Source organism: Panthera tigris, chromosome C2 (assembly GCF_018350195.1).
Source record: "Panthera tigris isolate Pti1 chromosome C2, P.tigris_Pti1_mat1.1, whole genome shotgun sequence".
Taxonomy (NCBI): domain Eukaryota; kingdom Metazoa; phylum Chordata; class Mammalia; order Carnivora; family Felidae; genus Panthera; species Panthera tigris.
Window position 1 is genome coordinate 146,314,433 of NC_056668.1, and position 14,502 is coordinate 146,328,934.

Sequence of the window (14,502 nt, forward strand, 5' to 3'; positions counted from 1 at the left end):
GTATTTAAGAGTCTCTTATGGTTTGCCTCCCTCCCTCTCTGTAACTACTTTTCCCCTTCCTTTCCCCCCATGGTCTTCTGTTGTTTTTCAAATTCCGCACGAGTGAAAACATATGATATCTGTCTTTCTCTTATTTCACTTAGCATAATACTCTCCAGTTCCATCCACGTTGTTGCAAATGGCGAGTTTTCCATTCTTTCTCGTTGCCTAGTAGTCACTATGGAAAACAGTATGGAGGTTCCTCAAAAAATTAAAAATAGAATTACCCTATGACCCAGCAATAGCACTGCTAGGAATTTACCCAAGGGATACAGGAGTGCTGATGCATAGGGGCACTTGTACCCCAATGTTTATAGCAGCACTTTCAACAATAGCCGAATTGTGGAAAGAGCCCAAATGTCCAGCAACTGATGAATGGATAAAGAAGATGTGGTTTATATAAACAAGAGGACGGGGTTTTAAATGAGGAAGAACTGAGATCTTATCCTGAAATACTATTATGAGCCACAAGGAAAAAAACAACAACAACGTCCTCCACAGAAATCACTAAGAATAAGATCACAAAACACAAGTTCTGAGGGTGGCTTGAGTACCAAAGGAAGAACCTGGCTAACTTCCCTCTCTTGTCTACTCACTCAATGTCCACCATGTGTTATTATCTCGAAGCCATAGAGCACTTCTAGAAAGGCTTCTTGTACTCAACTGCCACATAAGGTAGAAACAGGCAGAAGCCCTTCTGTGTCACAGAACTACTGTGACATAAAATAATCTGCTGCTTAGCTTCCTTCTGAGTGCCAAACTTCAAAAGTGTGTGAACCTTGCATTTTCTGTGAGCCTGAGACACGCAGGGATACACAGAGGTTCCCTCACTACACACAGTCTTGCTCAGCAATATTCTGATTGTAGGTGGGAAAGTTCGTAAGGTATAAATTGTCTACCCAGATGCTGAATGCAGGTGTGACTCTTTCAGGGTTCCTGGTGGCTTTGGAGCCCAGAGGGTACAGGTCTATAAGAAGGAACAGCCAGCCCACACTGGCCTTACCTTCTGGCCAATTCCTTTTGCCATTATCATAGCATTGAATCATTTTCATATTAGCTTCACCAACCACCTGGATTATCAAGTCCCTGGACAATACCCAGGACTGCATCCCATCCCCCACATCAGAGACCCAGCACTGGGCCCACAGTGAGCGCAATGACCGAGCATGATATGACTGGCGATAGTCAAGCTCTATTAGCTTTCCAGACACAGGCTCGGGGGAGGGGGGGGGGGTTCAGGGGATAGACACATACAGTAAAACTACAAGGCGGTGACAGTCTAGGGTGCTTGTGATGATTAATTTTGTGCACCAACTTGGCTTAGCCACGGTGCATAGCTATTTGGACAAACGTGATTCTGGATGTTTTTGTGAGAGGGTCTTTAGTGGACTTTGAGCAAAGGAAGATTGCCCTCCATGACGTGGGTGGGCCTCACCCAACCAGCTGATGACCTGAGCAGAACAAAAGACTAACGTCCCCTGAGCAAGAAGTTCTGCTAGTAGACGGGCTACGGGCTTAAACTCAACACCGGTTCTTCCCTTGGTCTCCAGTCTGCCAGCCCATCCTCTAGATGTGGGGCTTGCCAGCTTCTATAATCACAGGAACTAGTTCCTCAAACTGCTCTCTTTCACGCTGTCTACACAGAGCTGACCCGTGAACAACACAGGGGTCTGGGATGCTGAGCCCCTGCTGAAAATCCATGTATAACTTTTGACTCCCCAAAACTTAACTATGAATAGACTACTGCTGACCAGAAACCTTATTGATAACAGTCGATTTATACGCATTTTGCACATGTGTATTATAGATCATATCCTTACAATGAAGTAAACTAGAGGAAAAATGTTATTCAAAGCATGGAAATACATTTATAGTACTATACTGTATTTACGGTAAAAATTTACACAGAGGTAGGCCCGTGTACTTCAAACCCCATGTTGTTCAAAGGTCCACTGTATGTATGTGTGTGTAAACACACACACACACACACACCCATCCCACCCCAGAGGTTCTATTTCTCTGGAGAATCCTAATATACCACAGCAACTCTCAAGGTCACCTCTGGGAGGTCACCGGTTTGTGACTTAGCTGCTTATATACTCACTTGACAGCCGTTTCCTCATGGCTTCTCCACCTCGGCATCCAGATGCTTCCCGTTCACGCTCCAAAAGGGTGGCTAATCTCGCCCTCGAGTTCCCACCTAAGTCCCCCTCAAATTCTAATGGCCGAACTAGAAGATGAGGCTGGAGGTTGGTCTGGTCAGCTTTGGTCGGGACGGTGGAGTCCCGTGGCACCAAAGTCAAGAAGCTGGTCAACTTTAACCGCTCCAACCACCACCCCTCTTTTTTTAATTGGTAAGACTCCAGCACCCAGTGATCCAAACACTCATTTAACCGTGTCTGTGAGGTAATTCTGGGGGTGTGATTAAAGCCTGTAATCAGTTGACTTGCACAAAGATAGATTACCTACATAAATCCGGGTGGGTCTGATTCAGTTGAAAGATCGGAGGAACAGAGCTGAGGCTCCTCTGAGGCCACGATAATTTTACGTGTAGATCCTTCTCCAGACAGTGCCTGGCGGTTCCTGCCTGCTTTCCGGTTCTTGGACCTGCCTGGACAGGCCCCATACTTGCACACAAGCCAATTCCTTGCAAGAAATCTCTTCGTATGTATCTCCTACCAGTTCTGTTTCTCTGCCTGCTACACCTCTCTTTGTCTTAACCTCCTGCATCCCTCAGTTTCCCATCCGTAAAATAGGGACAACAACAGTATCTACTTCACAGGGATGACTCAAGGACAACTCAAGTAAAACTGAGCATAGTACCCGGCACGTAGAAAGGTTCTCATAAGTACAAAACATTATTGTCCTTGCAACTGTCACTACTGTTAGTGAATCCATGCCTTTTTAGAAGGAGTTTATATATTAGTGGGGAGATTAAGAAAAATAATTGTAACAAAGGTATTTGTTAAAAATGTAGGTGGATGGGGCGCATGGGTGGCTCAGTCAGTTAAGCACCAACTTTGGCTTGGGTCATGATCACGGTTAGTGAGTTCAAGCCCCATGTCAGGCTCTGTGCTGTCAGATTTTCCACTGCTTCGGATTCTCTCTCTCGCCCCCTTTCTCTTTGCCCCTCATCTGCTCTCGCTCTCTCAAACATAAACTTTTTTTTAAAAATGTAGGCAGATAAAGTGTACCGCAAATTAAGAAAAGAAATACCTAGGCATGTCTGGGGCATAGTGGAAGGTGGCATCCCAAGTGCATAATACAGTTGGGCCCAAGTTCAACACTGCTTCTGCTTTGGGACCATAAGTCTCCTAAGAACATGCTACAGGGCAAGAAACTCCCTCCTTCAGCGAAAGCTTTTAACCAGATCAATGGAGGATTGTTTCCCAGTGGCTAGGATCGTGCTAGGTGTTGTGCTAAGGGCTGAGGAATAAGGAGGTAAAAAAAAAAAAAAACAAACAAAAATCCTCCATATGGAGGGACAAGAAGCATCAAATAATAAAGAAGCAAATGTCTAATTCCCAAATGTAACAAGATAGTAAAAGAAAAGGGCCTGACAAGGGAAGCAAATGAGAGAAAAGAGGGATTTGCATTGCAATCAGCTAGGCTAGAACCTCTTTGAACAAGTGAAGCATAACCCTGGTGAGGAAGAGGAAAGTACGAATGCTCCCAGCTTCCTGGCCGACCAGGCACTTATTTCTCCTGTGGTTAAGTTTGCCCTCGGCCTCCCCTACCGTCCACGTTCCAACAAGCCATGCCCTGAGCGGGCTGAGACCCCAGACCATCCTTCTCCCAGGGCAGCAGCTTGGGAGACCGCTTGAAGGTCGACTGGGGACATGAGCTCATTATTTTGTTCGTGGTGGTGTTCACCTGAACCACTATCGCTGCCGAAATCCAACGACCCAAAACAGACGATCTCCAAGGTGCTCCGTGGACCGCGCGAATGTTTGTTTCAAATTGCGTGTATACAGGGGCTGATGAGGGATTGCCATGGTGGTCATAAATACTTCCTATTCCAAATCCGCTTGCTTCATCATCAATAAATGCTCATCTTACCTTCTACGGTAAATCTGCCCTAATAAAGCACTGTTGAAGTAAAGGATCTATAATATTTCTATTCGAACAACAATGTACGGCTTTTGAACTTTTTTTTTTTAAAGTAGGCTCCACAGCCAGCATGGAGCCCAGTGTGGGGTCCAAACTCATGACCTCGAGATCAAGACCTGAGCGGAGATCAAGAGTCGGACACTTAACCGACTGAGGTGCCCCAACACGCTACTGCTTTTAAAAGATTTGGAAACAACTGCTATCAACTAATCCCACATTACAATTATTGAAAACCGAGGTCTGGAGTGGACCCATTCTGAAAGATGGCAAATTGCTACTAAAAATACATGCACGGGTTACCTGTCATCATTTATCCCTCCAAAATGCACAGCAGAACTAACTTAGGACATTTTTTTTTTCAAATAATCATTCTGTTCACACAAAGGAAAAATGCACTTTATCCCCTAAATGCGGTTTCCCTGGTGATGGGATGGCTCGCGTTCAATGCTGCCAGCACTGACGGCTACCTTAAAATTGATCAGCTAATAAAACTCATTAGGGTGATATTTGACAGTTACCACCTCCATAGCAAAGGCTGTACATGAATCAAGGTTTCTAACCAGGCATTCATGACATCCACGTGCACGAGGATCAAGCCAAACCATCCTGAAGGGAGAGAATACTGAGCTGGGATCATTTATAAAGACGACTCTTTCAGGAAAGGACCTTCCCTTGTATGCGTATTAAACATGCAACTACATGAAGAAACATATATTCACACAGCAGGAACCACATAAACACACATCTGCATAGATTATACTCTGAAAGGTGTGTTTAAAACTGTATTAAATGACACGGCCTTGATTCAGTTTACCTACCCAATAAACCAGTGCAACAAACAGCCCTCTCTTCAAAAGGATACGTCCCTGGAAGCAAGCTAACAATAGCTTAAGAGAAGGATAATTCCTACTTGTCAATAAATTACCATTGAAAGCTTAATTAAAACTAAATTTATGCCTCACACATACCCATTACAATTCAACAGCATGACCTTGACCTTTTCTTTCATCAGGCTACAGAATCCAGATATGGTCTCCCCATTGAATTAACTGTATTTTTTTTTTTTTTTAAGTCTCCAACGTCACAACTAAAAATGTTATTTGGTCAAAGACACAAGAACCTGGGCTCTACCAAGTTTATTCTGTTTCTCAAATATCTTTTATGTCCAAGCCCATTAGCATATCTGGATTTACAGAAAAAATTTTTAAGTTTATTTATTTTTGAGAAAGAAAGCAGAGGAGGGGCAGAGAGAAGGGGGCGTGGAGAGAGAGAGAATTCCAAGCAGGCTCCGCACTGTCAGTGCAGAGCACAGAGCGTGACACGAGCCTTGAACTCATGAACCTTGAGATCGTGGCCTGAGCCAAAACCAAGAGTCAGATGCTTAACTGACTGAGCGACCCAGGCGCCCCAGAGAAATTTTTAGTAGGTACTCTTTCTAGAGAAGTTTCTTATCTCTTATCCAAGGAACAAAACAGTTACAATAAAACCCACGTCCCACACATACACACAAATCTGTGCACATACACAAACATACATGTGCTCTCATGCTTATAGAAACACAGATCATTTCTTCAAAAGTCACTTTTGGGAAACAGTAATGAAGAATTAGATAAAGACGAAACACCTGGAGTCCCTACTTTATATTCTTCTACTCAGTTCATGTGTTCATGCAGACATGTACACACACATATGCACTAGTATGAACATGTGTTACGGTGGTGTTTTTTCAGGAAGCACCTAGCAAAGAAGGATTTTCTAAAAATCACACTGTACTTGTACCAACTGAACTTGAGCCCATTGAAACAAACATAAGCCAAGTTAAAGCCGGTTATAATGTCACCAAAAGTATAAAAGTTAATACGAGTCAATGCCATCATTTCACTCATATGCTTGAACAGCTGAGGGCTCAAATTGATCTTTAAAAATATTTTAGATCCTATTTATACAACCTTTCCAGTGGCACATTCAGGTAGGCTCGCACTATCATTGCTTTCCACTTGGTCACCCAGACATCTAGGAATTACCCCCCCCCCCCAAAGCTCTCGGAGTCAGAGGAAACCAAACGAATACCTGACTCAACCCTTGACCGGTCATCATCCACTGCCCACGGTTGCCTAAGCAACCCTTGAATGCCTCCACATTGTTTCTAAAGCACTCCGACTGCTAGAAAATGGGTCTTCAAATCAAGTTGTCCAACCAACACGCCCAGGAGTTGTGCCGGGGCTAGAAGACGCAAGGATGGTTTTTGTTCTTGTTTTTGCTTTTAATGCTTTCCGCATAAAACTCCAGCCTGGCACATAGTAGGTGCTCAGTGCCTGTAGAATGGGTGGACAAGTGATGGGGTGAGCAAGCTCACAATCGAGGGCAGTGCTATCTAAGAAATGTAACGCAAGCCACAAGTGGGAGGCATGTAGGCACACTTCAAAAGGTAAAATGAATTTTAATATATTTAACCTAACAGAAAATATTTTCATTTCTACTTGCAATGAGTATTAAAACATTATTAATGAACTGTTTTACCTTTTTCGGTACTACTTCGAAATCTAGCGTGCATTGTACTTTTACAGTACATCTCAGTTCAGACTAGCACATTTCAAGAGCTCATGAGCCCCACGTAATGGCGGCTCCCCCAGAGAAGAACGAAAGGGATAGAGTAGTTCCATCACGGCAGAAAGTTCTACATGGGCAACATAACCTCCCAACAGAGGGAGGCAGCAAGCACATGGTGGGGATGAGCAGGCATGCCGAGGGCAGGACATAGAGATGGACAGACTACGGAAGGCCTTGTTTGCCATGCAGAAGAGTACAACCTTTATCCTATGGACAGCAGGGAGTAAGAAGGTGACAGGATTAAAAAATCAGTGGTAGGGCGCCTGGGTGGCTTAGTCGGTTAAGCATCCAACTCTTGATTTCAGCCCAGGTCATCATTTCACAGTTCATGAGTTCAAGCCCATATTGGGCTGCATGCTTATAGCACAGAGCCAGCTTGGGGTTCTCTCCCTTTCTTTCTCTCTATGCCCCTCCTTTCCCCACATCTGGCATGCCTTCTCTCTCTCTCTCTCTCTCTCTCTCTCTCTCTCTCTCTCTCTCTCTCTTTCTCTCTCCCCCACCCCCTCCAATTAAATAAACATTAAAAAAAATTCTTTAGAAGAAAAGGTCAGTGGCGATCAGTGGTTTAAAAACACACAAATTCATAGGCTAGAATCAATCCACGATGAATACTCTTCCACTTCAAGATAAAATATTAAAAACAAGGATAACTCAGGTTTTTCATAAAACTAAAGTTACTCAGTGTAATGAACGATTCTTTATTCAGAGATTATAGGCCTTGGAGGTGGTGATAGGAGAGGAAAGTGAGGGGATGGGGGAATTAAAATGTGCTCTTATGAGATGGTAGTAACTACAGATTGTCACTATGCTTTAAAAATGTCCTTCCTGGGGCACCTGGGCATTCAGTTGGTGGAGCTTCTGGCTCAGGTCATGATCCCCATGTCACGGGATCGGGCCCCCATCAGGGTCCGTGCTGAGCTTGGAGCCTAGTTAAGATTCTCTTTCTCTGTCTCTCTCAGCCACTCTCCCCAACTCCCCTCTCTCTAAAATAAAAATAAATAAATAACAAGTAAATAAATAAATATGAAACAATTAAATTAAAATACCCTACTGGCCAAATTTTAATAGTCGCAACATTATGCTGCTTCCAAAATTCTATTTCTAAATTTTAATTTGTAAGTCAAATCCAAAATTCCAGAACCACGGGTTTGAAGCAATTTCTGGACTTTATTAAGAGGGACAGAGGGTCCAGTGTGCTCATATGCTCTCATATCCTGATTTTCTTATTTCATACACATATCCATGCAGTACTAACGCTTACACATGACTTTTATCTTAAGCTGCGATATAGTAATTCAGTATATTATGCGAATCATCGTTTGGTCATTTCCGTGATGTTTTGTGTTGGATATATTGCTTTATTAGTATGAACAGCTTTACCCAAGTTAACTTTCTTCCTCCAACCCCGACTCCACAGATTACTTCCTCAGAATACAGTTCTCAACAGGGAATTTATGGGTCAGTGGTAATGAACAGCTTTGTTTTGTGTTGAGTCCTTCTTATAGAACACCAGGCTGTAGCAAAAAGACAATACACAGCATTATCAAGTATTTCTTAACAGCCTAACCTATAATGGGCTATAATCATTTTTGGTACTTTGATAGACAAATGACTCTTATTTTTCATTGCTGTTGTTTCAAATTCCTTATATTCATTCCTCCTAACTAATGAAGACTTTGGGTACTGTCCTTTGAGGTCTCAATTCTTTTTATTTTCGATGATAACCATTTAATCTTCAAAACTGTCCCATTATCTGCACCCATGCTATGGAATCCCATTTAATATTTATTCTATTGCCTGTGGCTGAGCTATTTTTCTTTTTTTTTTCCCCCTTCCGATATTCAGGCACATCTGTCTCGTGTACGATGATTTTCTTCATTGCTTCGGTGGTCACCAGTTTATCTTCCCTATACAGCTGGGCTAAAAATGCTATTCCATTTTCCTCTAGTTATTTTATAGATAAATACAGTGGAATCCAAAACCAAGGCCTTTACACTCTGAAATTAACATATTTTAAAACCGCAGAACTTTCGGGGCACCTGGGTGGCTCAGTCGGTTGAGCGTCCGACTTCAGCTCAGGTCATGATCTCGCGGTCGGTCTGTGGGTCCAAGCCCCGCGTCGGGCCCTGTGCTGACAGCTCGGAGCCTGGATCCTGCTTCGGATTCTGTGTCTCCCCATTTCTCTGCCCCTCCCCCACTCATGCTCTGTCTCTCTCTCTCTCTCTCTCTCTGTCAAAAATAAACATTAAAGGGGCGCCTGCGTGGCTCAGTTGGTTGGGCGTCCGACTTCAGCTCAGGTCATGATCTCCCGGTCTGTGAGTTCGAGCCCCGCGTCGGGCTCTGTGCTGACAGCTCAGAGCCTGGAGGCTGCTTCGGATTCTGTGTCTCCCTCTCTCTCTGCCCCTTCCCCACTCATGCTCTGTCTCTCTCTGTCTCAAAAATAAAATAAAAATAAATAAATAAATAAATAAATAAACATTAAAAAAAATTAAAAAAAAAAAAACTTCAGAACTTTCTGGTAGGAGTGAAATATTCTCTGATAGTTCCACATCATAAAATGACAGATGTCCCCAAATAGGTACTGTTCTCCAATCAGGAGTGAAGCTGAACAGGACATCTGAGAATCAGAACTTTTAACTCTTCCCTCAGAGGCATCCAACACCCTACAATTCTCTCAACTGCCGATGTTTATACCTAGGTCTCAACAAGCTCACTGAAAATTTGACTTCAGCACAAAAGATCATTGATAGACAAAAGCAATGGCCCAAAGAAACGACTGCCCAGGAGTACAAACACCAAATCACTATAGCTATGGAGGTATTCCACCTCTGTTTCATATAATGAAATGTCATGGGCAATTTTAGGAATTGCCCCTTATAGGTGGAAAAGGTAGAGGAGAAAACAGCAGGCCTGGGTGGCTCAGTCCATCAAAAGTCCTACTCTTGATTTCAACCCAGGTCATGATCTCATGATTCAGGAGATCAAGCCCTGGGTCCGGCTCTGCACTGACAGTGTGGAGCCAGCTAGGGATTCTCCCTCCCTCCCTCCCCACTCACTATCCCCCTCTCTCACCCTCCCCCTCTCTCAAAATAAACTTCATTTTTTTTCTTTTTTTTTCTTAAAGAGAAGTATTTTTTTAATCTTTATTTTTGAGGGGGGGGGGGCATGAGCGGGGGAGGGGCAGAGAGCGAGACAAAGACACAGAATCCGAAGCAGGCTCCAGGTGCCCCACAATAAACAAACTTAAAAAAATAAATAAAAGAGGGGCACCTGGGCGGCTCAGTTGGTGAAGCACCTGACTTCGGCTCAGGTCATGATCTCTCGGTTCAGGGGTTTCAGCCCTGAATCGGGCTCTGTGCTGACAGCAGGGAGCCTGCTTAGATCCTCTGTCTCCCTCTCTCTCTCTGCCCCTCCCCAACTCCTGCACTGTCTCCTCGAAAATAAACGTTTAAAAAATAATTTAAAAAATTAAAAAAGAAAAGAAAGAATGTTATGTAATTGTTTACAAAGCTTAGATCATCCTATACAACTTCTACTTCTCTATGTAACTTATACAGAAAAAATAACCCAGAAGTCAATTTCTTGAAAGCTTTAAATAATGGTTATCTTTATCAAAGGATGTAGGATTATGGGTAATTTTGATTTTCTTCAGACTTCTTGCGCAATATGTACTTGCATTACTTAAGAACATATTTTTATTCTTGTAAACATGAGATTTTTTAAATGCAGGTAGGGGGCGCCTGGGTGGCTCAGTTGGTTAAGCACCTGACTTCGGCTCAAGTCACGATCTCGCGGTTCTCAAGTTCAAGCCCTGTATCTCCATGTTGACAGCTCAGAGCCTGAAGCCTGCTTCAGATTCTGTGTCTCCCTCTCTCTCTCTGCCCCTCCACTGCTCGCACTCTGTCCCTCTCTCAAACATAAACATTAAAAAAATACATAAAAATAAAAATGGAGGTAGAAAAGACTTTGACATTGTACCAAATCATGCGCTACTGAAAATTAAGCTAAGGTACCTCAAATTTTATTTAGGCCACAGCTCATTCAATACAAGCACTCCTGCTTCTCTTCATACATTCCAGGCTTCGTAGCATCACTTGTAATTCTATCAGAGATTCATTATAAAAGAATTCCCAAAATACCATGAACTTTCAATCTGCCTTTTCTTTTTTAGGTTGTAGTCTCTTACATACTTGCAAAAAATAACCACAGTGAGGTTTACATAAAAGTGACTATGATGGTGTTGTGGTCAAGTTGTTTTTTAAGTCCTTGTTTGTTAGAACAAATATTGAAGCACTTACTGGCAATGATAAATTGATATAATATTTATGATTTCCTTAAAATACTCCAGCAAGAAAAAAAGTGGTAGAGGGGAAAGAGATAAAAGAAAACAACAGAAAGTTGGAAATACTGACTGGGTGATGGGTACCATTATTTATTCTCTTCTACTTCTATGTACAGTGTTTCTGTAATATAGTTTAAGATGCTTTGAAAAATGAAAAATATATACAAGTGTGCAACAGTTCCTCATATCATCCAGTGTATCAAAGTCAAGCTCATAGCCACTGTTTTTTTTTTTAAACATCAGGGTGACTATTTCAAAGACAGCATTTGACTCTGTACCTTTTCTTTATTAGGCAATACAGAGAACATACATGCATAAATCTACCAAGAGAAAAAAAAAGTCTTTGATCTGCATCAAAAGATTTGATTCAGAAGATTTCTGGGGCGCCTGGGTGGCTCAGTCAGTCAAGCGTCCAACTTTGGCTCAGGGCATGATCTCACAATTCATGGGTTCGAGCCCCGCGTCGGGCTCTGTGCTGACAGCTCAGAGCCTGGAGCCTGCTAAGGATTCTGCGTCTCCCTCTCTCTCTGCCCCTCCCCTGCTCACACACTCTCTCTCTCAAAAATAAACAAACACAAAAAAAAAATTTTAAAAAAAGAAGATTTCAGATTTTCTGCCCTGGGTCAAAGTCCGACCAAGACAGCCGGCTGACACAGCCCTACTCAGCTCATGACATTTAGGAAACAAACTGAGATGTGTGCTGACTTGGGCAACAGACCCTGTGCTAGGAGACCCATTCTGCCGCTCGCCTGGGGCCAGGGCTCCACTGCTACCCTAAGAGGGTGGGCTGGTCCACACACAGGCCGGCTGCAGGGCAGAAGCCTCGGCACTCAACCCAAGCTGGGCGACCCAGACCAACATCGGTTAGTTCACACAGTCCATTCTTGGTACCCGTTGCAAAGTAGGGTACAAACATTAAGGAACCGGGGTCCCCAGACTGAGGACTTCCCAGTGTGTCAAAAGTAAAAATGAAGCACAGCCCCCATGGGTTCATAAGGCACCGACGGCTGAAGGGCTTTCAAGTGCATGCCTCTGACCTCCCTTGAGAGGAGAGGAAGGCCTGTGTTATTTCCACTCCCCAGATGCAGAAACCCGGGTTCAGAGCTTTGAAAGACTTGCTTCCAAACAGTCTTTTGACTCCAAGGACAGTGCTCCTTCACAACCCAGCACTCTACTAGGAGTGGTCTGTGATGGGAAGACCAACGTGGGCACCTCGCGAGTGAGGCCAGGCAGAAGAAGGTCTCACTTGGGGCACCTGGGGGGCTCGGTCGGTTAAGTGTCTGACTTGGGCTCAGGTCACGATCTCACGGTCCGTGAGTTCGAGCCCCGCGTCGGGCTCTGTGCTGACAGCTCGGAGCCCGGAGGCTGCTTCGGATTCTGTGTCTCCCTCTCTCTCTGTCCCTGCCCTGTTCGCACTCTGTCTCTGTCTCTCAAAAAATGAATAAACGTTAAAAAAAAAAAATTTTTTTTTTTTGAAGAAAAAGAAAAAGGTCTCACGCGCCCTGAATTTCCAAGCCACCTCGGTCACCTCCTGGCCGCCCACGACTCGCGTGTGTACGGCCCGTTCTTGGCTATGAGCAGAGACATTGATGCTGCTTCCATGTGCACCCATGCACCTGCGGGCGGGCTTCCTCTGCTCTCAGAGCTCTGACACGTCTCCTAACACCTCGCTTCGCCTAAGACACAGAGGCAAATTATTTTTTCTACCACCAGGAAGCGTGTCACGCCCGTGGGGCTGGGAGGCCACCTTCTGGCGTCACGATGGCACACAGGAAGGGACGGTGGCGGCCCTCAGCGCCCAGAGACCACTCCACCTAGTAGGAGAGCAAAGCCTACCTCTCTGACTTCGTGAAGCTGGCCGGGATACTGACTCTTGGCTCTTCGGGCGGCTGCAGGCGACTTGTGATGCGTGACTGTGACAACACCGGGGGCCCCCGCGCCGAGGTGTCTCTGGCTACAGGGAGACGCAGGATTGGGCGTTCCGTGGGGGAGCAAAGTGAGACTGCGGCTTCGGGAACTTGGAGTCGTCTAGAATAAGCAACAGGTGTCAAGACTCAGCAACCGACCTGCAGAACACAGCCAAGTGCTGGCTTCCATTTATTTTGGACCCTCAATCTTCCCCCCTTCGTCCATTTAGAGGGGTGAAGGCGTAGGGGAAGGAGAGGGACACGACACGCCCCAATCCCACACTCACTTAGAAGAGGCCGTGTCCGTAATTATCCTTCCGGCCTCATCTGCAACTGCGTCTCCTGCCCTACTCTATTGGCCACGAAAAGCTACTAAGCCCCCCAGACGCCACAGACTCTTACGATCTGTGCCTCTGCGTATATGAGCAACCCTTCCTGGAAAGCTCTTCCCCCTCAAGGCTGGCCAAGTTCATCCGAACCTTAAGACTCAGCTCTGTTTTCTGATACGTGAGGCATCTCCCTGTCTGCCTCAGCCTCCCCGCTGTTCTTATTCCTCTGCATCGAGATTATGTTCATCATAGAGCCGCCTTCCTAAGAGACTGTTTCAAACTCACCTTTATATCCCCAAGAACTGACGCGTAATGACTTGCCTCATTTATTAGGTACTTAATAAATGTCTGCTGCATGACTGAATGTACCAAGTTATCCACCAATCAGTCCCCATTTGTCAGCACAGAGCTCTTATTTCACCCTAGAGGAATATATAGTCCAGGTAGCAATTTACTATGGGAAAAAGATGGCACCTCAACCCTAGTGGAGATGAACTGTTTCAATAACTGATACTGGGGTAACTGGGCAGCCATCTGAAAAACAAAGTAGGCTTCATCTCCCAGATCACAGACCCCGAATGGATCAAAGACTTCAAACAAACAAACAAACAAAAAAGAAAAAACAAAAAAACAGAAGTGCCTAGGTGGTTCATTCAGTTAAGCATCCAACTTTGGCTCAGGTCATGATCTCACGGTTCGTGGGTTCGAGCCCCGCGTCGGGCTCCGTGCTGACAGCTCGGAGCCTGGAGCCTGGAGCCTGCTTCAGAATCGGTGTCTCCCTCTCTCTCTGCCCCTCCCCCTGCTCACTCTCTCTCTCTCTCAAAAATAAATGAATATTTTTTAAAAAGGCAGAAGAAACCTGGAGCCTTGGGGTAGGGAAGGCCTAATACCTCAAATCCAAAAGCCATAGAAGAGCTCAACAAATCTGATTATCTACAAATTAAAAACTTCTGCACAGTTAACGACCTTTAAAAACCCACTCCCTCGGGGGCACCTGGGTGACTTGTGTGGAAGAGTGCACAACTTGATCTCAGGGTCATGAGCCTGAGCCCCAAGTTGGGTGTAGAGATTGCCAAAAAAAAAAACTTAAAAAAAAAACCATTCCTACCACCAACAAAGCCAAACAATAAACTAGGAAAAATATTTTCAACTTGCTTCAAAAGCC

The 14,502-nt window shown here is 44.5% G+C and overlaps 1 protein-coding gene across 1 annotated transcript in view; it reads right to left on the minus strand.

Annotated features, from left to right (window-relative positions):
• Positions 1–14,502, minus strand: part of OSBPL10 (oxysterol binding protein like 10) — a 306,044-nt gene that overhangs the window by 137,640 nt on the left and 153,902 nt on the right. Inside the window, exon 4 of the mRNA XM_042998798.1 lies at positions 12,938–13,129. Coding sequence (XP_042854732.1) covers positions 12,938–13,129 — 192 coding nt within the window. The remainder of the gene's footprint in view (positions 1–12,937; positions 13,130–14,502) is intronic.